General features: G+C 42.5%; 1 protein-coding gene across 3 annotated transcripts in view; it reads left to right on the forward strand.

The window, feature by feature from the left end:
• The window catches only part of PPEF1 (protein phosphatase with EF-hand domain 1), a 70,440-nt gene that overhangs the window by 17,147 nt on the left and 28,866 nt on the right, over window positions 1-24,427 (forward strand). For 2 of the 3 annotated variants that reach the window (XM_048862355.2, XM_048862338.1), the window contains exons 1-4: window positions 787-1,152; window positions 10,598-10,793; window positions 13,241-13,368; window positions 15,655-15,715. In XM_048862355.2, coding sequence (XP_048718312.1) covers window positions 10,742-10,793; window positions 13,241-13,368; window positions 15,655-15,715 — 241 coding nt within the window. In that variant the 5' untranslated portion in view covers window positions 787-1,152; window positions 10,598-10,741. Of the gene's footprint in view, window positions 1-786; window positions 1,153-10,597; window positions 10,794-13,240; window positions 13,369-15,654; window positions 15,716-24,427 lie in introns of those variants that run through there. The other variant, XM_075131672.1, reaches the window with a different exon arrangement.

The raw sequence follows: 24,427 nt of genomic DNA on the forward strand, positions 1-24,427 counted from the left end.
TTCGTGAGCTACAGCTCACTTAGTCTCTAAGGTGCCACAAGTACTCCTTTTCTTTTTGCGAATACAGACTAACACGGCTGTTACTCTGAAACCTAGCAGACCTTGAGGATCTACCAAATGCAGTGTGCTCCCTCCTAGCCTCCTACAATTCTCTAGGCTGAAAGGGCTTCTTTTGGTACGGCTGCTTCTGGAATGCCCCCCAGCTCACCTTCCCACACTCTTTAAAGGTGGATTTTGAAGCCGAGATTTGCTCAGCTCAGGAGTTAATAAACCTGAGGCTGTTAATAAAGCCTCAGCTTGTAGCAAGTTCATGTAGAATTGGGGATGATGTGTCCTACCATGCCCCCACTTGCCCCACATGTGCATCTCTGACCCTATCTGATTTCCCCACTCTGCCTGGGTTGGGGAAACAATGCACTGGTCCACTCTAAACAGTGCATGTATTTAGCTTACTGAATGTATTTAGTTTATAGGCATTTCTATGAAGTTCCTCAACATAGTTGTTGAGTGCCTCACAATAACAAAGTATAATTGTTTTCTAAAATATTCCAGCACTAACTGATAGACACAATGGTATACTGCTAAATGCAGTTAGCAGTCTGTGTCTCTAGCTGGGACCTTACATTGGTGCTCACGGCACAGGAGGACCTAAGCGCCCTGTTATATTTTGTGTACTAGTGCTGCTCAGATGCAAATTGTTGTTTCATAGTCACTGTGCAATGGCTGTTCTGGAAAGTGATCATGTGACTTCAGATTTGAAGCAGATAACTTCAGCACATCCTTTCTCCGTTTGAGATTCAGGGAGCATAGTGACAACACAGCTCCAACAACAGCATCCGTGCAGTTTAGCTCTGTGTCTGCAGCCCTGTGGTCCCATAATAAGCTGGAAGATGGAAAGCAGCTCTTTGTGTTATTGTATTCATTTCTTAAGCGGTGCTTAAAAGATTTCCTCACAGGAAGCTGTGTAAGTGCAAGGAGGGCACCAGTATTGCAGTCTGTGAGCCTCAGAGCCCTAAAGGGAACCAGAGTACCTATTCTCCTTCAGATCTGCACCCCTATCATGTCGTCTGGTTCCAAAAAGAGACTGCTTTTTTATTCTCCTGAAGACACTTTTGTGGAAGCCCTCTGCATTGCTGCAGCAGAAGAAAACAGGTAATTTCTTTGAGGGGAAGGGGTTAAGATCACTTTTAATTCACTTTTAAAAAAAGGAAATTAACTGTATCACAGCTTTGTGCAGTGAATGACAGGATGTGTATGGTAATATAGATTATTTTGCTTACTGCTGTGATAAAAATCAGAATGGTTCATCTTAAAAAGTTTAAAATTGATTGGACCAGCTATCCAGAAGTTCTGAGTAGATGAGAACAGAGTGCTTTGTGATCTGAAGTTTTGGAACATATTACACTTAGTTTTTTGTTAGCAAAAATACTATACTTTCCACAATCCATAGGAATTTGGAGTTGACTTTATTGGCTTTCAGATAGCTTACTACATTTGTTCTTGATTGGTTCCTGGCCTGGTCTTTGAGATGCATCACCCATAGCAATGCACAGAAACAGTTCAGTCAATTCAATATTGACCCTAGCTTCCTATCCCTAAACAGGCTCAAGAAATTAACTGGCTGTTACATGAAATATTTATTTTTATTTACAATATATTGAACAGAAAGTACCGGTATTTGATTTCTTCCATTCACATATATAGTCACTGCAAATCACTTAAATAGAGATGCTAATCATGTCTTGTATAGTAGACCTTATCAGATAAAGAATCAGTAGATAAAATACTTATTTCTCTTCATAAGCTATTGTTTACATCCTCTTCTTCTTAGCTTAAAAGTTATCGTTCTCAGGTACATCACTGTAGATTTTAAGGATGTAGTCTTCTGAAGTTCTGAGCACCTTCAACTTCCATTAAACCAAAGGGAATTTGAGTGTGTTTAACAATACGCAGAATCAAGCCATAAATGACTTATTGCAGGTTTTCTTCAATCTTGATTATAGATAGGGCTCTACCAAATTCAAGACCATGAAAAACGTGTCATGGACCGGGAAATCTGGTCTCCCCCTGTGAAATCTGGTCTAGTGGGAAAGCAGTATTTCTCAAATTGGGTGCTCTGACCCAAAAGGGAGTTTCAGGAGGGTTGCAAGGTTTTTTAGGGAGGTCACAGTGTTGCCACCCTTACTTCTGCGCTGCCTTCAGAGCTGGGCAGTCAGAGCGCGGCAGCTGCTGGCTGGGCACCCAGCTCTGAAGGCAGCACTCCGCCAACAGCGGCGCACAGGTAAGGGTGGCAATGCCATACCATACCATGCCATCCTTCTGCGCTGCTGCCTTCAGAGCTGGGCATCAAAAGAGTGGGGGTGGCTGACTGAGGGCCCAGCTCTGCAGGCAGCGCTGCCTCCAGCAGCAACACAGAAGGAAGAGTAGCAGTACTGCAAACCCCCCTACAATAACCTTGCAACTCCCCCCCCCAATCCTTTTTGGGTCAGGACCCCTACAGTTACAACACCATGAAATTTCAGATTTAAATAGCTGAAATCATGAAATTTACAATTTTTTAAATCCCATGACTGTGAAATTGATCAAAATGGACCATGAATCAGGTAATAATAGTATTCTTCTCTTAAACTATGGCAATATGTGTAGGTTTCTCCAAGGGCAATAGCATCTATAGTGGACACATGAGAGGTTTCTCTTATGAATATCCCATCACCCAATGCATTTTCTTAACTATTTTTAAATGTTCTGTTTAAAAAATGTTAAATGCTTTTTAAAATTACTTATTCATAACAAGTGGGTTACATGCATAAGATGTGCAAGAGATGGGTCCTGGAGCCTGAAGTTTGGATCCAGATCCTCCTGAAGTTCATGGTTGGTCTAATCCCAGGTTTTGGCACCGCATACCACTAGATGAAATAGCCACTGACTAGTATAGTGGATGCAAATACTATACAAAACAATAAAAAGAGGTAATGTTACAGAGCCAGAAGGCTTAATCATAGTTACATAGAAAAATTTGAGTAAATTAACACTGTGCAACACAAAGGATTATAGTGATGATTTTCTTTCAGTGAACCACTAGGATTTCATTTTATTCCAACCCCTAAGAAAAATAAAATAAAATTACTCCTAATTTCACCATGTCTATCCCACCAGGCTCCAGTAAATATCACTTAGTAGTATGGTTTGATAATAAACAATATGTCAATAAACAATATCATCTACAAGGGTCTCAACAAGAGGTGCTATACTCACAGAAGTGCTGAAATGTCAGTGTTGGACGTGGTATAATTTCCTTGATAAACAGGTATTTTTCAGGGGTTAAGGTACAACAGTGATGAGGGCCATATACTGTAAGTACCTAGACAGATAATATCCTGAATCTCCAGTGTCTTATTTAGCCTCTCTCAGAACAGATTTCAGGAAAGATTTCCAGATGTTATAAATTTTATCCTATCAAGATCAAGCCTATCATTTATGTGTACACTAGTCCTCAATTCCATGGAAAAAACTCTAACTGAAGTAGTCTTCCACAAGCACTGGTGGAATGTTTAATGAATCAAAATATAAGCCTTGCCAAAGCCAGACCTCTAATGAGAAATGTACACCCTCAGATGCTCCTAGAAAATCCGTCCCCTCTCATAATTCATCAAACCACAAATGTTTTTCTAACAAATGTTATTGAAGGACGTCATAAATACCCTGTAATAGAAATACAGATAGGAATGGGAGAGAGAAAGGAGAGGACTTGCACAATGGGAATGCCCACTGAAACAACCTGCAGGGGAAGTACAATGTAGCATAAATTAAGCTGCATCCCAGCAGGGATCCTGTCCTGATAAAAACCAATACAACTCTTCAATCTTCATTTATGAAAGTGAGGAAGAAACAGAAGGAACACGCAGGGCAACAGTGATAGGCAGTGCTTAATTTGTAATGAAAGAGGTGCTGGGGCTCAAGCAATTTTTTTTTTATTTTCATAACTGACACATCAAGCCCAGAGGCGCTGGGGCTATGAACTGCCAAGCCTAGAGATGCCAGGGCTAAGCCCTGGCAAAAATTAAGCCCTGGTGATAGGGGAAGAGTGAGAGGTAAGAGGCTAGTGGCTTTCATTTGTATGGCTTTTGGATCCTCAGGCCTGCTCTGTCTTATATCTGGCAACCCATGGGCTCATCAGCTTATATCATAACTAATATAGTGCTGCGAATATATGCTGTTTTTTTATAAAACAGGTGCACTCCCTGCCCTAAAAGCCTTGCCATCTAATTTCATTAAAAGTCAAACATGAGTTTTCAAATGTGCCCACTAGTTTGGGTGCTTTAGTTTTGGTGTATACACTTCAACAGTGTATACCAGTTACCAGCCAGCCTTCACAAAGAAAACTGCATTTATTCTTAGGGTAAAACCATTACAGAGACAACATAAAAAATCAATAAAAGAACCTACTTGCATGTTAGATGCTTACCAGAGGCCACACCAACTCCAATATAGGACTTTGGTAGGTGTCATTCTTTCCACATCCTGATTGGACAGTTCAGCTGTTTCTTTATAGAGCTCAGGCCTAGAGTGTATCTCCAGGCTCTGGGAACAGATAATCACCTAGTCAGTGGCCCTTTCCTCAGGACGTAGCTTCAAAAGTCTAGGGTTTTGCATAACTGGGGTTGTGCACTTTGCATTAACCCCTCCCCAAAGATTCCCCAGGAAACCTGCTTACCCTCATTGTCCCAAAAGTTGTTCTATTGTCTGCCTTATGGAAGCATGTTTTCTTTAAAAACAGCAGCTAGAATGCTAACTACCCTATGTCCTGCTTTTTCATATGATTTACTGGTATCCTAGAAACTCCTTTTGAAACAGGAAAGCCCTAGTTTTTCATTTCGTCAGTAAAATTGTTAGGGTTTTATTATTTTTTTTTTTGTTTTTGTTTGTTTGTTTAAGACACATTGCTACACTGGGTAATATTAGCTCAGTATTTATCAGGAGTAAATAGTCCAGTGGAACTCCTTTTCTGTTCTAAATAGGTTGCTACTTCATCACCAGGGTATCTGAGCACCTTCCAGCGGCCTGTTAAGTGTTGTGACTAACGTGTCGTATGTGGCTTGTTCTCTCTCATTTTCCCCCCCGGTGGAATAACTATATGTACAGAGTTGGTAAGATTTTGTGTTGTGGGGATTTTTTTTTAATGTACTCACTGCTTTAAAGGCAGATCAAGTGCCAGGTGCACTTCTTCGGAGTGGAAGGTGGTGAGGTTTGTGATAATCCTTAGTTCCTAGGGGAGCTCGCTCACGGGGGAGTTTCAGACCGGTCTCAGGGAAAGTTGTCTCCTGCACAAACAAACTTTACCCTTATTGTAGAGTGTTCTATTGTGCCAGAGGAGTGGAGTTGACCAATCTTCATTTTGGAACATTAGGCAATCTTTTAGATACCCTGGGCCCAGGCCATTGAGCACCTTGAAAATAAGGATTGAAACCTTGAACTTGACTTGATATTCTATGGAAATCCACATTAGAGAGTGGAACACAGATTAGATGTGCTCCCAGTAGCCTTTGTTGCAGAGAAGTGCTGCAGTGTTCTGTATCAGCTGGGGTTTTGTAAGTGATGAAGGATTCATTACCTGGAATATTGCACTGTTGTAGTCCAGTCAAGAGGAGACAAAGGTGTGAATAACCCTAGGCCAGATCATCCTTCACCAAGATGGGATGGAGTCTCCTAACCAACTAGAGATGATGAGAAGCATTACTCGGGGATGTTGCTATGTGAGAGCTTAGCATCAGCAAGGAATCCAGAAGCACTCATAGAATCATAGAATCATAGAATCATCACCATCCAGCCACATGGACTTGTGCTCGTCCAGCTTTTCTAAATAGTCCCGAACCACTTCTTTCTCCACAGAGGACTGGTCTCCTCCTCCCCATGCTGTGCTGCCCAGTGCAGAAGTCTGGGAGCTGACCTTGTTCGTGAAGACAGAGGCAAAAAAAGCATTGAGTACATTAGCTTTTTCCACATCCTCTGTCACTAGGTTGCCTCCCTCCTTCAGTAAGGGGCCCACACTTTCCTTGACTTTCTTCTTGTTGCTAACATATCTGAAGAAACCCTTCTTGTTACTCTTAATATCTCTTGCTAGCTGAAACTCCAGGTGTGATTTGGCCTTCCTGATTTCACTCCTGCATGCCCGAGCAATATTTTTATACTCATCCCTGGTCATTTGTCCAATCTTCCACTTCTTGTAAGCTTCTTTTTTGTATTTAAGATCAGCAAGGATTTCACTGTTAAGCCAAGCTGGTCGCCTGCCATATTTACTATTCTTTCTACACATCGGGATGGTTTGTCCCTGTAACCTCAATAAGGATTCTTTAAAATACAGCCAACTCTCCTGGACTCCTTTCCCCCTCATGTTATTCTCCCAGGGGATCTTACCCATCAGTTCCCCGAGGGAGTCAAAGTCTGCTTTTCTGAAGTCCAGGGTCCGTATTCTGCTGATTTCCTTTCTTCCTTGTGTCAGGATCCTGAACTCGACCATCTCATGGTCACTGCCTCCCAGGTTCACATCCACTTTTGCTTCCCCTACTAGTTCTTCCCGGTTTGTGAGCAGCAGGTCAAGAAGAGCTCTGCCCCTAGTTGATTCCTCCAGCACTTGCACCAGGAATTGTCCCCTACATTTTCCAAAAACTTCTTGGATTGTCTGTGCACCGCTGTATTGCTCTCCCAGCAGATATCAGGGTGATTGAAGTCTCCCATGAGAACCAGGGCCTGCAATCTAGTAACTTCTGCGAGTTGCCAGAAGAAGGTCCGGTGGTCTATAGTAGACTCCCACCACAACATCACCCTTGTTGCTCACACTTCTAAACTTAATCCAGAGACTCTCAGGTTTTTCTGCAGTTTCATACTTGAGCTCTGAGCAGTCATACTGCTCTCTTACATACAGTGCAACTCCCCCACCTTTTCTGCCCTGCCTGTCCTTCCTGAACAGCTTATATCCATCCATGACAGTACTCCAGTCATGTGAGTTATCCCACCAAGTCTCTGTTATTCCAATCACATCATAATTCCTTGACTTTGCCAGGACTTCCAGTTCTCCCTGCTTGTTTCCCAGGCTTCGTGCATTTGTGAATAGGCACTTGAGAACCCACTGATCGCCCCTCTTTCTCAGTATGAGGCAGGAGCCCTCCCCTCTCACGCGCTCCTGCTCGTGCTTCCTCCCGGTATCCCACTTCCCCACTCCTAAACTACAGACTGAATTCACTGATTGTGGGTGTGTACCTTCAAACAATGGAGACTACAATATAGTCTAGTGGCAAACTCTTCAAAATGCTTTCCTCTGCCCACCCATGTCTTGCTTGGGTTCAGCTTTCATCAGCTGTTCTTCATCCATGAGCTGATATCAAAGCACTAAGCCAGCTTGGTGGTGGTGGTGCAGAATAAGTAGAGCTGTGATGATCTGCATATTGGTGGCATTTGAGTCCAAGTGGTCTTTCTAGTTCACCTAGCAGCTTCATGTAAACATTGAGTAGGACTAGAGAGAGAGAAATGATCTTTGTGGAACTCCACAGGTGAGTAGCCTAGGGATTCAGGTGCAGTCTTCCATTGCTATTCTTTGGGTGCATCCCTACAAAGAGAACTCAAACCATTTTAGTATACTCAAACCAGTATTTCCCTGTCAGCTGAGGCAGGAATATCTAATGGTTGAAAGATGTGAATGTTGCAGAGACATCCAGGAGGATGAGAATGGATGTCACCACCCACTGGCAGCAGATGATCATCTAAAAGGTTTTCCCTTCCATGCCCTGGCCTGAGTCCAGATTCTGCTGGGTCTAGAATATTAGATTCAATGAGATAAGCTTGCAGTTGGCCTTTGACTAGTTTCTCTGAGCTTGCTCAGGAACAGAAGGTTTGACACTGGTGATAATTAGTAAGAACTGGAGTATCCAGAGTGGGTTAGTTCAGGATCATTCAGATTTTTGCATGTTTGAAGGAGGAAGAGACAGTTCTTTTCCTGAAGATGGCATTGGCTATTTCAGTCAGGAATGGCACCAGTTACTCATGCCTATCTTACACCAGTCAGAAAGGGCATAAGTTAGATTCACAGGTCTTGGGTCAAGACTCTTTAGGGTGTCCAGTACTTCTCAGTGAGTGAATGTACTGAACTCTTGGAATGCAGGTGGGCTGTAAATTGGCCAAGTGGATCCATGCTGTTTAAGAAACTTCCTGAAAGTGCTTGTGCGTGAACTTTTCAGCAAAATAGAATGATGGTCCTTCGCAGTGCTTGCTGCTCAGCTCGGATGCAGGGAGTAAGCATTCAGAATGGATGAAGCAGCTCCTTCAGGTTGGATTTGGCAGCTTTAGTGGAGGCTGGTAGGAAGACCATGTCCAGGATCAGGGTAGGTCTGGAAAAATTCTGTGTTTCAACCTATATGTTTCAGCCTTCATTTTCCATCATTGGTGCTCAGGTTTCTGCCTCGCTCTCTTTCATCTGGCACAGAGGTGTCTGAAAACCAAAGAGGCAATGGGAAGGAATGGGCCATTTGGGGGAGAATATGTCAATGTTTGAGGCTAGTATACAATTATGATGATTCACAACATCCTTAACAACTTGTCCTGGGGGCGGAGTGTTGCACTCCTTTAGCAGTTTGATGGAGTTGAAGAGCCATCATGGTTGTATCGGTCTTTCTTGATACCTGGGAGCTGGGAGTGCTCTGATTACCGCCTTAGTGAGATTGTGGTCTGTCCAAGATGGAGGCTGGGTTGTGATATCCTTGATATTGACATCTAATTCGAAAAACAGGACTTAGATGTGATTGGCTGTGTCAGTTGGACCCCTAATGACCTGTGAAAATCCTAGGAAGGCACGTTAGGAGGTGGTGTTCAGTGCTGTGAACACTGAGTGGAGCAAAGAGAGAAGCTGCATGAGTGCAGGCATTAAAGCTGTTGTTTTCCTCAAAGTGAATGTTAACATCACTTGTTCAGTGTTTCACGATAAACTCATTCAGAACACTGGAGTTACGAGAAAAAACCCTCTGCTCTGTGAAGTATGTTTCATGTGACTGCCTTCAGAAGCTCGGCAGTCGCAACACTGGCGTAGATTTTTAAAGCATACTTTTATCTTTTGTAGGAGTATTTTGGGACTATAAAAAATGTTGCAACAGTAGTGTCCTACTTTATGGTCTTGCAAATACAGTAACTTTATAGACTGCACTAGTTGGTATAACATTTTTGCCTTTATCTGCCTCTTCATGCCTTTTATCTTGTTTATCATAACAGTAAAATAGAAGCAAAAGAGCACTAGTCAAGCATTCATTCTATTATTTATGTAGTCACATTTAGGTTGGCTGGAGAGGGTGTTTTGCTTTTTGTTTTGAAACCTTTTGAAAGGATATTCAATATAATGGGCACAATAATTTAGATATGCAGTCTATGCTACAGACTCATACACAACCAAAGGAAGGAGAAGTAAAAGTATGATCAGATAAGGTGTTCAGGCTAAAATAAACCCCAACAATCATAAGGCTCTATAGAATTGTGTAGTGCTCAAAAAATGTCACCACATTTATTTTACAGTGAAATTCACTAATTTGAACTCATTGACTAGGAGACACGTTGCAAATTTGTGAATGATGTGAGTTAGTGAGTCGGTGAACAAACACAAAGAAAAACCCAGAAGACTGCATTATAAAATGTACTTTGTTCATTTATTTGACAAAATTACTTTGGTTTTGTTTATCATGACTCATAGTAAATGTGCTTTGCATAATGACAGGTTTCAGAGTAACAGCCGTGTTAGTCTGTATTCGCAAAAAGAAAAGGAGTACTTGTGGCACCTTAGAGACTAACCAATTTATTTGAGCATGAGCTTTCGTGAGCTCATGCTCAAATAAATTGGTTAGTCTCTAAGGTGCCACAAGTACTCCTTTTCTTTTAGTAAATGTGCTGTGGTACATTTAGTAAAAATAGGTGAATTCTTATTATGAGACACCTCACTACAGCACTATATCTGCTACTAAAACTTTTCAAGGGGTCACCTTATATTGTGTTCAAGTGAATTTGAGATATGATTTTAACTAAGTGTACATTTAAGAGCTTCTTCTGTACTCAGAAGAACTGGTAAACAGCATTATGGTGCGATGAGGGATTAAGTGCAGTGTACTGGTAAATGGTAAGGTGAGTCATCTTAAAATGTATTTTCTTGGTTTAATAGTTGTAGTATCATTTCCATTTAATTTTAAATGCTTTAAGTTCTGATGCACTACTTTTCAAATCACAATAGCAAAAGTAATTTCTCTGTAGTTTCCTGTCACTGGTAGGAAAGCTTTCAATAGCTCACTGGTAGATATTGCTTTTCAGCCAGTATGTAGCATTTTGTTGAGAAGAGGAAACTTTATTCATAGATGTTCATCTGACCCAAACGCAGGCAACAGCAATAGGCGGCTACTGCTGCTGAGTTCTGGAAAATAACCCTACACTGTTTGTGAGGTTCAGTTTCCACATCACATGACGTACAGTATTTCATAACGAGCTTTAATGATCTCTGCTGAGTTTCACGGTAGATAGTATGCTATTAACCACTTTCTTTTTTATTACCTCCTCTGCTCCTCTTCCTCATTAGAGCTAATAACAGGAGTGAATCAGCTTGGGGTGGTTCATTGCATCATAAGTGGAACATAAAGGAAATGCTTGTAACATGGTTGGATGAGAAAAACCCATTGCCTATGAAGAGAAATTAAATTGATGGACAGTCTGTACTAGAGCCATGGGATGTGGCACTTCTGTGACTGGGAGTCGGGCAAAAAAGTCAGAGAGAGGTAGGTGCTGCGTCTATATCATTTGTTAGCCTTGTTATCCTCTGTTAACAATGAAAGAGAATTAAAGGGTTGCACTTTTTCCCCCATTCCTGTTGTCAAGTAGTAGCTTAGATTAAATTTTGTTTTAAATGCTCTTTTTTAAAGGATTCCTGGCTTTTAAATATTGGTTAAGGCAGAATGACTCGAGTAGTTAAAAAGAAACTGAGATAAAACAGAGCTACCTCAATGATGGTCAGATTCAATAATTGCACTACAGAATGATTAGTCTGCAAAACAGTGTTTTGTTTAATTTCTTGCTTAATGTCAGTTAGTCTGTTTGGTTGACAAATCTCTTTGGTACTTGGGTAAAAATTCAGTTAAAAGTTAATGCCGGCATTTTCCTTGTTCAAAAAATATGTCACACAGTGGTATATGCCAGTGGTGCTTGGCATAGAGCTAGAATGTGCCTAGCCTTTGCACAGTGCTCCTGGAGATGGCTCGATTTCCCTTTCACATGCCTTGCACAAGCTTTATTATTATTTGCATTATAATAGTGCTTAAAGACTCAATCAGGAAGCAAAGCTTCATGGTGCTTGGTGCTGTACATACGTGTAGTAAGAAAGAGTCCCTACCCTATTTGAAGGTAGAGCTTGCAGTCTGCAAAACAGAATGAGCATGGGGAGGGGGGAGATTTTTCTGCTCATTTTACAGATGAGGAACAGTGACGCAGTGGCACAGATATTTTAAATGAGTGCTCTCCTTCTTCTGCTCGCCAGTTTAACACCCTGCACTTAATACTTGTAACACTCAGTGTCTGGTGCTGTATGGGATTAGCCCATTAGTAAGAGGGTTACATTTTAACCAGAATTTAGAGTAACATTAACTTTAACCATCACATTACCTAGGCTGTAAGCTCTTTGAGACAGGGCTGTCTTTTGTTTTGTATTTGTACAGTGCCTAAAGGGATCACGGTCCATGACTGGGGCTTCTAGGTGTTATGGCAATATAAATAATAATAACTACTCGATGCAGTCCCTTTAATGATCAGGGGGTGGGGAGAGGAGAATGGGGAAAGCTATTGATTGTGTAGACATGCCTCAGTTAGGTATGTGGAAAAAGCCTCTGCCCAACCAACATAGCTATGCTGGCAAAAGTCCAAGGCTATGGCTACACTACAGAGTTCACAGCAGCGCAGCGGCATCGGGGCAGCTGCACTGGTGTAGCACGGCTAGTGCAGACACTCTGAGCTGATGGGAGACAGCTCTCCCTTCGACTTCATGACTTCAGCCCCCACAAGCGGCGGTAGCTCTGTCAGCATGAGAAGCTCTCCTGCTGACAGAGCGCTGTCCACATTGGTGCTTAGGTCGCTCGGGGTGGTGGCTTATTCACATCCCCGAGCGACACAATTTATGCCAGCCTAAGCTGCAGTGTGTACATAGTCCTAGTGTAGATGCAGTTATTCCAGCAAAAATGTCATTTTGCTGGTATATCTTATTCTGTTCAGTGAACTGGTATAAACTATACTGGCAAAAGGACTCTTATGTGTCTCCACTAGTACTCCTGGGGGAATTCTGTGCTATTGCGCAATGCAGATTTTTTCAGAAATTCATGGGTTTTTGCGCAGAATTTCCTTTCTCCCACAAAAATGGGCTGGTGACTGCCACTAGGGGGCCGCTGGACCCTGCTGAGCCCAACTCGCACATAGAAGCCACTGCCCGGGAGGAGGGGAAAGAGGAGGAGGAGCTGGAGGGTTCCCAGCAGCTGCAGTTCTTCGCACACCCTGAGGGAAGGAGGAGGGCGTTGCTCCAGACATGCCAACCCAGTGGAGAAATCACAGAAATTGGGCTTGTTTTTGGCTTAATTGGCTTGTGAGTTGCTTGTTGGTTAGTTTCTGGCTTGTAGCTTGTTTGGCTTGTTGCTTCTTTTTTTAGATTGGCTCCCGGCAAGCAGGGGCAAGGGGGGGCAAGAGGATGAGAGAGTCGGGGTGCACAATAGGCCAACCACAGTCCCAGACTGCACGCTGGGGGGTGATGTAGTCACATAGAGTGTTGGGGTTCTTAGGGATTGGCTTGTTTTGAAATGGGATTAGCTTGATTTCTGGCTTATTGTGAAAGTCGGGGTGCTTATTTACCGTGTGAAAGTTGGCAACTGTGCAGTGCTCAGGACATTCCATCATGCAAGCCTGGGAGTGAGCATCAGGGGGTTCTCCCTCTGGATCCCTGGGCTCTGGGGGAGAGGGGGCCGGGTGTCTGGACTGGTGGGGGGGCATGACTGGGCTCTGGGGAAGGGGGGGTGCGGGTATCTTGGCTCTGGGGGACCCCACAGCTGGGCTCTGGGAGGGGAGGGGGCGGGTGTCTGGGCTGGGCTCTGGGGAGGAGGGTGTGTGGAAACTTGGCCCCTTTCTGTTTTCACAGTAGCTGCACCGTAACTGTGTTTCATTGTACTTTTGTTGCTTTATGTTTTGGCAGCAATTAAAGCAGCTATCCTCATTCAGAGGTGGTATCGGTGTTACATGGCCCGGTTGGAGATGAGGCGACAATATGCTCTTAGCATCTTTCAGTCAATTGAATATGCTGAAGAACAAGCTCAGCTACAGGTCTGTACTTCTGGGTTCTTATGGTGAAACATGAAGGCCACACTTTCCAAAAATGCATCCCTAAGCTGCACAAACAAAACGGATAACTGCATGTGTGGGTTGCAACTTCCCAGTTGTGTCCCAACTGAATTTTTTGTCTCTCCAATTTCCTGATTTGCTTAAAAATGGGAATGTGGAAATTGCCATACCAGACTGGACCACTGTTCCATCCAATGCAGTAACCTGTCTCTGACAGTGGCCAGTATCAGAAGCTTCAAAAGAAGGTGCATGAACTCTGTAGTTAAAATTATGGAATAACATGCTTATAGGGGAAGTTTCTTCCTAACCCTCCACCAGTTAGTGGTTATTTTATGCCCTGAAGCAGGAGGGATTATATTACTTGTATGTTTACAAAAAGTCCTGTCTAATCCTGTGGATGTTTTGGATGCTTACCAAAAAGTTAAGTTTATATAGCTTTTTGCCTGTAATCCATTTGTTTGTTAACTGAGAAAGGTTTTGTAATTAAGGCTCTGAACTGGGACTAAGGAGGTCTGGATTTAATTCCTGGCTCTGCCACAGACTTCCTGTGTGATCTTGGGCAAGACAATTAACCTCTCTGTGCCTCAGTGCAATAAAATAATGTAAAATATTTCCTTTCTCACACTCTAGTTTGTCAGTGCCTCAGGGCAGATATTATCTCTCACTATTTGTACAGCATCTAGCCCAATAGGGCTACTGTAATACAAATAAATAATCATCCTAATCAACATTTTAAAGAGAGTGGTGGCAGTGGAAGATTATCCAATGGGCCACGGGGCCTGTACCTGGGGGCCCCAGCAAACTGGGGGCTCCGGAAAAATGGGTGCCCCAGCAGAAATCTGCTGTGGGGCAGCAGAGCCCAGAGCCCTAGTAGAAACCGTGGGGTGGGCAGGGGAATTCCCAGCACTCTGACCCCAGCTGGAGCCCTGGGACTGGAGTAGCTCTCTTTCCCTCCCAGGGTCTCAGGGCTGGAGTAGCTCTCATTCCCCACTGTGGACCCAGGGCTGAGGCTGGGGGGATGGAGCTTCTCCAGTCCTGGGGACACAGTGTGTGTGTGTGGGGGGGGTAGCAGAAAGGAGCGAATGGGAGGAGGGGCCACGGAAGAGTGGAATGGGGTGGGGCCGCAGGCAGCAAGGGTGGGGTGGGGACACCATTCCATCTCTGGGGCCTCCCCACTTGCTCTGGGCCAGGGCCACAGGAGACCTTAATCTGCCTCTGGGGTGTTCACTGGCGTAACCACAAGAACAAGGTGGAAAATTCTTTGCCCCCACATTTTTCTACATTTCTCACACTTTTCTTTACAAATACAGTTTAATTTTTTGGTAAGCGTTTAACATTTTTTAATCGTGTGTGTTTTAAATGAATTCTTACAAAACATTAAAAATGACTATAGTCAATACTGTATATCAACAGGCAGTGCTGGATTTCAAAATATGGTCCATTTTTGTCAGTGGTGCAACTGGAATCCATTTCTTACCGGTATGGGGGGCACGTGACCTCCTCACGTGACCCTCCATGTGACTTCTCCCCGCCCTGCCCCCTGTCCAGGGCCCCCATACTCTCCCTGTCCCCTCTCTATGATCCACCGCCCTTACCTGGTGAGGTGGGGGTTCTGTCCTCCTCCCACTGTGCCTTCGGAACCGCAGTGGTGAAAGGAGCAGAACATGGGGCCACCAGGCGGCCCCACGCCCGCAGCTCCTCCAGCACAGCTGTACTGCCCCCAAGCCCTGTCCTCTGGCAGGGCTCCTGGACAGATGGAGGAGACCCTGCGTGGAAGGGCTGGGGGCGGTACAGCTGCGATGGAGGAACTGCCAGTGTGGGGTCGCCCAGCGTCCCCATGTTCTGCCGCTCCTCTTTCCGGTTCGCCGTACCAGCTATAAATATCTTGCTGGTACTGTACCCCCCCTACTTGCACTGCTGCTTTTTGGTCATGTTTTACATGTTTTAATGAAGCTCAGTTAAAGTTCATTCTATTCTGAAGATGAATAGTATCAACTAGCTTTAAAGGAATTTGTTGAATTTAATTAGTGTATGTTTATGAATCAGCGTTAGCCCACTAGCCTGCAATAAGCAGGAGGGAGAAAGTTGCAACTCTTACGGGAGGACAAGGTTGCATTGTTATCATAAACTAGTGATACAGATCCAAGGTGCCTCTGTATCTTTCTATCTAAATGTCCTAATTAGCGGGAAAAGAGTAAAGAAAAATGAGAGACCATTAATGTTTGTGTGATCTCCTGAATTGATCAGTGTATTTTTTTTCTTATTCAGCTGTCCAGTTTTTTTACATTCATGCTGGATCACTTTACTCATCTCAACGAGACTGATACAGGTAAGGATAAAAAAGGTTTAATATGAAAATTCCAGTTTAAAAACAAACATTAGAAGGTGAATTGTCCATGTGATGCCTAGCTACATGCACATGACTGAAGCTTAGCTTGGAGCTTTCCATACACTGTAGTAAAAACTTGATCCTATAAATGCTGATTCTGTTAAATATATACACAGTAGATTGAACTGTGTGAGATTCCAGTCGAACATACAAGTAGCCCCCAAAATGTATAGAGTGTTCTATTATACATTCTCTCCTTGAAGAGCTAGTAAATTGTTCTTGTGGTCTTCCTGCTTGCAACCTCCCCCCTGCCTCCCCCCCCCCCCCCCGCCCACCTCCAATCTCTAGAACTATGTATTTTTCTAATTTGTAATGGAAAATTCTCAAAAAGGAGTATGCATTGACCAATACTGGGCAAATGTAACAAAGCACAGAGGTGTTCTCTATGGCATCATCTGAAATAGGCAAATACGGAGCATTTTTTAGTGTAATTTCTTCTGGACTTTTACTGCAGAGCATTTTATGTGGGGCCAGTAGGAAGCTGTCTGGCTACATGAGTTTTTCCACTTTTTTTAGCTAACCAGAGTTGCAGATGCCCTTGTGGATATGATATGGATTTTTGACACTCCAGCACGAATACTTTGGTTTAATAAAACAATGACTGGATTATGTTTAGTCAGACATTTTAAAAATTTGGGACAGATGTTTATAGATAATTTTATCTTCTTAAAAATAGTTAGGTTTCAGAGTAACAGCCGTGTTAGTCTGTATTCGCAAAAAGAAAAGGAGTACTTGTGGCACCTTAGAGACTAACCAATTTATTTGAGCATGAGCTTTCGTGAGCTACAGCTCACTTCATGAGCTGTAGCTCACGAAAGCTCATGCTCAAATAAATTGGTTAGTCTCTAAGGTGCCAACAGCTCACGAAAGCTCATGCTCAAATAAATTGGTTAGTCTCTAAGGTGCCACAAGTACTCCTTTTCTTTTTTTAAAAATAGTTGTAATCACTGAACTCAGCTGGAACAGACTTGCCAGGGGTACCTTGGATCTCTCTGCCATCCTACTTCTCTGATCCTGTAGGAATGAGATATTCTGAAAATTAAGGAGAACAGCCAATGAAGGAAGAAGGTGTAGAAGCAGAGGGTTGGAAACCAGAGAAGATTCAGGAGGAAAGACCACAACAGGAACATACTGTAATTTCACTTCAGTAGAATCATAGAATTGGAAGGGACCTCGAGAGGTCATCTAGTCCAGTCCCCTGCAATCATGGCAGGACTAAGTATTATCTAGATCAGGGATTGGCAACCTTTGGCACGCGGCCCACCAGGGTAAGCCCCCTGGTGGGCTGGGCCGGTTTGTTTACCTGCCGCGTCTGCAGGTTCAGCCGATCACAGCTCCCACTGGCTGCGGTTCGCCGCTCCAGGCCAATAGGGGCTGCGGGAAGTGGCGCGGGCCGAGGGATGTGCTGGCCACTGATTCCCGCAGCCCCCATTGGCCTGGAGCAGTGAACCGTGGCTAGTGAGAGCTGCGATTGGCCGAACCTGCGGACGCGGCAGGTAAACAAACCGGCCCAGCCCGCCAGGGGGTTTACCCTGGTGGGCCGCGTGCCAAAGGTTGCCGATCCCTGATCTAGACCATCCTTGACAGGTGTTTGGTTAACCTGCTCTTAAAAATCTCCAGTGATGGAGATCCCACAACCGCCCTGGGCAATTTATTCCAGTTCTTAACCACCCTGACAGGAATTTTTTCCCAATGTCCAACCTAAATTGTACTTTCTGCAATTTAAGCCTATTACTTCTGATCCTATCCTCAGAGATTAAGGAAAACAATTGTTCACCCTCCTCTTTGTAACAACCTTTTATGTACTTGAAAACTATTATGCCCCCTCTCAGTCTTCTCTTCTCCAGACTAAACAAACCCATTTTTTTTTTCATCTTCCCTCATAGGTCATGTTTTCTAGACTTTTAATGGTTTTTATTGCTCTTCTCTGGACTTTCTCCAATTTGTCCACATCTTTCCTGAAATGTGGCACCCAGAACTAAACACAATACTCCAGCTGGGGCCTAATCAGCGTGGAGTAGAGCAGGAGAATTACTTCTTGTGTCTTGCTTACAACACCCCTGCTAATACATCCCTCCTGAATGATGTTTGCTTTTTCTTTTAACCGTCTTACATTTGACTCATATTCAGCTTGTGGTTCACTATGACCCCCAGATCTCTTTCTGAAGAACTCCTTCCTAGGCAGTCATTTCCCATTTTGTATGTGTGCAACTGATTGTTCCTTCCTAAGTGGAGTACTTTGCATTTGTCCTTATTGAATTTCATCCTATATGACTGAAGTGAATAGTGCACAGGATTCAAGGAATACCAAAACCATTCAGAATATGAACAATTAAAATGATCAAATTAAAATTTGTATTAGGCTATGTTACAAACATTTTGCAACCAGCTCTAATAAGGCAATGAAAGACTAGCCTTTGATCTTTAAAGTGTTTTGAGATCCTTGGATAAAAGTAGCCTTTGAAGTTCAAGTTCCACATGGAACTACAGCCTGAAACTGACTTCTGTTAAACCAACATCAATTTGTTCAGAAGGTCTGAAGAGACATAAGCAAATTGGAACCTAGCTGTGTTAAGAAGGAGGCAGTCCTCACCTTACTGAGTCATAAAAGAATATGAAAGGTCACTTCTCCTTCATCTGAGCCAGCCATTGATTACTTCATTTAAAATGCATACAAGGCACTTTGACAGCAGAATAAAACCATCAAAACCCATAAGTGGTTCAGTGTTCTAATGGCAACAATTAGAAACAGCAGTTCTTCTCTCTTAAACTGCCGAGAGTGCCTAATGTACAGTGCACTCTTCTTGAGGGAGAAAGTACATCTGAGCTATGCTCCAGGGCCAAGACAGGGAATAAGGTAGTCCTGCAATTCATTTTTCTACATAGTGCACTGTGATAGATACGTGCAGTCTGCGAATGATCTGCTTTTCTTGTGGGGTTTTATAAGAGTAAAGTGGCTAACTTGAAGCAAATTTAATGATGTTCATATCACCTACTAGTTAGCTGCACTAATGGTGTATGTATTTTGTTTCCCTTTCTGAACCCAACTGAATCCAAAGTTTTTAGGATGATGGGTTAGCTTGGCTATTCAGTGGCTTGTAAATTAGATTGAACCATGTTTGAGATGTCTCCCCTAACCAGCCTAGATAAATCTATGTATATTGACCTTTCTTAGGTAAAGGTTTGATAAACACTTTAACTACATAGGGTGTCATGGCTCACTTCTTGTGCCCACACAGAGGAGTAAGGGGTATAAATTGCCCCTTATTTTCCCTGTGTGGTCTACTTGCATTAAAAGCAAATATTAGTTATACTTAAGGACTGCCTAAGGAGGTTATGGAAGCTCCTTCACTGGAGGTTTTCAAAAGGAGGCTGGATAGCCATCTCTCTTGGATGGTTTAGACGTAACAAATCCTGCATCTTGGCAGCGGGTTAGACTAGATGACCCTTGCAGTCCCTTCTAACCCTCTGGTTTTATGATTCTTGGTCCAAAAAAAAAAAAAAAATGCTTTCATGATAAAGCTCAATTTTCACTGTCATATAGTTTTGAGAAAGTTGTATCTTTGGGGCTAAATGTTTGAGACTTGGTGTCTGCCCAAAGATAACTCTTTTTTTTTTCTTGTTGTTTTTTGAGTGTAAAAAGGTCTACTACTCTGACGATAGGAGAGGCTAAAAAATACAAGCTTCCCATAAAAAAAAAATCTTATCAGGCCTACAGCTGAAAAAAATGAGGATTGCAAGTGTCAAGATTGGCATGAAAATAGTTCTCATTGAGAGGCAGCACAAGGCCTTGCACCAAAGGGAATTAGTTTAACTATATGCATGTTATAAGTGCTTGCATACTGAAAATGTGCAGTAGAGGTTTTTGTTTTGTTTTGGTTTTGCTTTTTTGGTTTTTTTAAATACTACGCTTGTCAAATCAATGTCTAGGCTTGAGCTGTACTAAAAAGTTAGGTCGACCCAGCTACATCGCTCGAGGGTGTGAAAAATCCATACCCCGAGCAGCGTAGCTAAGCCAACCTAGGCTCCAGTGTAGACAGTGCTAGGTTGACAGAAGAATTCTTCCATCAACCTAGCTACCACCTCTCCGGAAGGTGGATTAACTAGGTGGATGGGAGGGATAGCTCAGTGGTTTGAGCATTGGCCTGCTAAACCCAGGGTTGTGCGTTCAATCCTTAAGGGGGCCATTTAGGGATCTGGGCCAAAAATTGGGGATTGGTCCTGCTTTGAGCAGGGGGTTGGGCTAGATGATCTCCTGAGGTCTCTTCAAACCCTAAGATTCTATGATTCTCCAATCAGTGTAGGTGGTGTCTACACTGAAGCGCGGCTGTACTGCTTTAGTGTTTAACTTAAAGCACATACCTAAGTCCATCCCTATTTAGTGAAGCATTTAAGAACCTGACTTTACTGGGACTTAAGCAGGTATTTAAAATGCTTTTCTGGATAGGGCTATTCTTAAGCAAGTGCTTAAGTTCTTGCTGACTCAAGGCCTTACGGAACGGACCTACTGTGAATGTGAGCATAGTGAACAAAGGTTTCAGAGTAGCAGCCGTGTTAGTCTGTATTCGCAAAAGGAAAAGGAGTACTTGTGGCACCTTAGAGACTAACACATTTATTTGAGCATAAGCTTTCGTGAGCTACTTTTTGTGAGTGTTTCTTATAGTGAACAAAGAAGCTGCAAATCAGCCTAGCCAATTGTCCAAATGTTCCAGGAAACCCAGGATCTAGTAAAAAGAATTCTGCTGCTGCTTTCCTCAACATGTTCCTTTAACTTAGGGTAATAGAAACAGGGCTAAAAAGTCCTGAGTAGAGGTAGGCAAAATATTTTCGATTAACTTTGCATTTTGGGGGGCTCCAAAACTATTTGTCTTTTGAGTCAATTTGATATATTATTTCCATTAAAAAAAACAATTTTTTTAACGTAAAGTTTTTTTGTTTCTGCCATGTTGAAACACTTTGTTTCAACTTTTTATGTCAAAACAGCGCTCTGTTCTGAAATTTGACCAGGAAAAAAACCCAGAATGAAAAACACCTGAAAAAGACTGAATCGAAATGAAAAAATAGTAAAAAAAAATCTATTCAAGTTGACCAAACTACTTTGATTGAAATGAAAAACTGGAAGAAAAAAAAATAGTTTTGGGCCAATCCAAAACATTTCTGTCAATTTCAAACAGTTTTCTCAAGTTTTTCAATTTGACAATTTTTGTTTAAAATCTTTTTATTCGAATCTAACAAATGTTTTTTCTGGATTTTTCTGTTCGAACCTTGAACTGAAAAATGGCTTATTTGCTCCGCTCTAGTTAAGCTCCTCCCCAAGAACTTCTGTATTCTCAGTAAAAACAGAGATTGCCTGTCCTGTTCAATAGTTCTATGTGCAGGAAAGAAGAGAGGAGTGGGGATCGTTGAAGGTCTTACAGACCCTGGTCTTTCTTATACTATAATTAACCCCCTAAGAAATCTTCCTGGTTCATCACAGTGTCCGTTTACTTTTCTGGGTTTTTTTTAATGTTTTAAAAAAATGGTGATAATTTTCCTCTTAATGCAATTGTCCTTTTGATTTGTTTTACAAATCAGCTATTTGTAAAACAGCTATTTCTCCTCTCCTCCTCCTCTTCCTGATGTCAGTGTAGTTTCAGCATCACGAGCAAGATACTTCATAACTGTGTAAATTGTTCACTTAGCAATCTTGTTATTCTGGTGGTGTTTGGAGGTGATTTTCAAAGAGGTCTGTGGGAGGGAGCTGTAAAAGCCCTTTCAGCAGCATTTAAAAAAAAAAAAAAAAAAAAGGTGTAGGGGGGACTTTCTGAATGTACCTGCCCAGCCTTTCAGTACACCCCTAGGATCTCTACCAGGAGAAAAGAAAATTAATTTTAAAGAATTGGCATAGCACATATTCTTGGTAATTTCCATCATTTAAATAAAAAAGTAACAGACTGTACTGTATGGGAACCCATTTTAAAAAAATGTAGATAGCCTTTGTTTTTTGTCTTAATCTTTTGGTCACATGCCGTGAGGAACTGGTTTATTTGATATATGAAGAGCTGTTCTTTATTGCCGTGAAAGAAGGTCCTCCCCGCTAGCTGAGAGCACAGGATACTATACAGTCATTAATCCACGGCTATACGTTTATTTTTCAGTGATGCCAATCCCTGCATGCTGGCTTGAGGTGAGGCTCTGATTTACATAAATATTCTATGCTTATTTCTCACTATCAGCTCGGTAATTATGTAAATCTCCCGACTCTAGCCACTATAAATCCCTGCTCTGATTGGTTACTATTCTTAGAATTCCTCATCCACATGCCCACTGCAAACATGTATACCTCGATTTCTGATCTGATTCCCTGCCTGTCACCCCATACAATCCCCAGTGAATTAATAAAATTTAATTTTGAAATGGAATTGCTAAAGTGGGGGTAGGGACTGAGGGAAGCCAGCCCTTTAGAAGGAGCAGAAGGAGACCTTGCAAAGCCTGAGATTAGGCATAGAGACAGAGTAGGCATAGTGGTAAAAAGATGGAATAACTAGGTTTGTCAGAGCCCTGGATGGGGAGCTGTGAGGACAGGAGTCAATCAGAGCATAGAAGCGAGAGAATGGAGAACCCATTTCAGTGTTATATCTTCAAGATACTCTCTGCTGACTTGATAGTAACTACAGCCTGAGCTATTCTCCTCAGGCTTGTCAGTGAGACCTGGTGTGCACACTGGTTGTGATAATCAGGTAACACCCATTGTTTCATGTTCTCTGTGTATATAAATCTCCCCACTGTATTTTCCACTGAATGCATCCAATGAAGTGAGCTGTAGCTCACGAAAGCTTATGCTCAAATAAATTTGTTAGTCTCTAAGGTGCCACAAGTACTCCTTTTCTTTTTGCGGATACAGACTAACACGGCTGCTACTCTGAAATCAGGTCACTGTGCTTTTCATGGCAAAATTGATTCCATGTAGGCCCTTGGAGTCTGTTTAATCTAGATTTGGTTATTACCCTGTAAAGAGGAAGGCACTCGTAAGCTACTGACTAGTCAGTCAGTTATGGATCATTCTGCAAGATGGTGATGTGCACTCAGCTCCCATTGCAGTGAGTGGAAATTGAGAGTGCTCAGCACCTTGTAGGCTCAAGCCCTTAGCGGTGCTGCTTGATGCTTTGCTCCAGTTGGATTCATGTAGACCCAGGGTTTGAATGGGGTAAGCATTTAAGGAAGAAACTGTTCCTTTCTGTTCATTCAGATAACACGTCTTATTCTGAACTTTCTTCAGTTGCTGGCCGAGTTGAACTTTGCCTGTATGATGGCATTGTATGGTACTTCAAAAGCTTGGTAACAATTATGAATCATATAAAATATGTACGTGAATGCAAGAAGGATTCTGCTGCTGTGAGTTTTATTTTGCATCCAGTTCTTCGGCTATGATGATAAATAATAAATAAACCCTTTTTTATGAATTTCAGATCAAGTCTAATCAGGGTTATGAAAAAAATTAAGCTCAACAACAACAAAACAAAAGCTGTTTTAAACACTGGAACCTCACAAGAGCAACACCATAGCTTGAGCTGAGCAACCACTAGAATGTTTTTAGTAAGGATACTGCTGCTAACTGGTTCTCTGTTCAAGGAATGAGACAGACCAGTAATGTGCAAAAGCAAACACTTCAGTGCCCTACATACTCGTGTATAGACAAGTGTATATAAAAAGAACCCTGAATTGAAGCAATTAGAAATATTTCCACCTTCTCCACGCGCCACGAAGAATAGGAGAACAAACTATGTTTCTTTCTCCTGACATACTTATACTTGCTGCAGTACAAACAATAGGTTTTTGACAGCTGGCCAAATGGGGACATTGTGTCTCCGCTCTCGTGGAAATGGTGATCTTGAAACACCATTGATGGCACACAGCTGTGAGAGAATAGGGTTTGTTTGGTTGAGGCCTGGGCTACACTAGAAAATTAGGTCAGTTTAACTACATCGGTCTGGAAAAATCCACACCCCTGAGCTGGGTAGTTAAGCCAGCCTAAGTCCCCATGTAGACAGCACTAGGTCGATGTAAGAATTCGTCCGTCGACTTAACTACCACCTTTCAGGGAGGTGAATTACCTACGCTGGTGGGCGAACCCCTCCCATTGGTGTAGGTAGTGTCTGTGCTGAAGCGCTGCAGTGTTTTGAGTGCAGACAAGCCCTAAATCTTCAGTGAGCTTTTGGCATTTCTCATATATAGGAAAGTAACTACAACAAAACTAATTGGCTTTAAACCCAGTAAAAGTTTAACATTACATTGTTGTAAACAGGTGAAGGAGTTATTGATGATCAACAATAAAGAAGGAGCTATCGATCATCAACAATAAACTTCAGATCTATGTTGGGGGAAGGGAGGGCGGATTGGATAGCAAAATTTCTCCTAATCTAGAATGACAGGCTGTGGTTGAAAAATATTTTGCAGCAATGTTCCATCTGACTTTAGACACTGTATTTTTTTTTAATTTATAAATCAGAGATAATTGTTGGAAAGTTGTAGTTGATCCACAAACTAATGGCAGGAACTAATTAACCACTTTATTATAATAGCAGTGTAAATACCAGTGACTACGGTGGGTTCAGAACTTGTGTTGCCTTCCAAGATGAGACTGTCTACATTGTCTTCCTCCCTCCCTTTCTA

The sequence above is a fragment of the Caretta caretta genome, chromosome 1 (genome assembly GCF_965140235.1).
Source record: "Caretta caretta isolate rCarCar2 chromosome 1, rCarCar1.hap1, whole genome shotgun sequence".
NCBI lineage: Eukaryota > Metazoa > Chordata > Testudines > Cheloniidae > Caretta > Caretta caretta.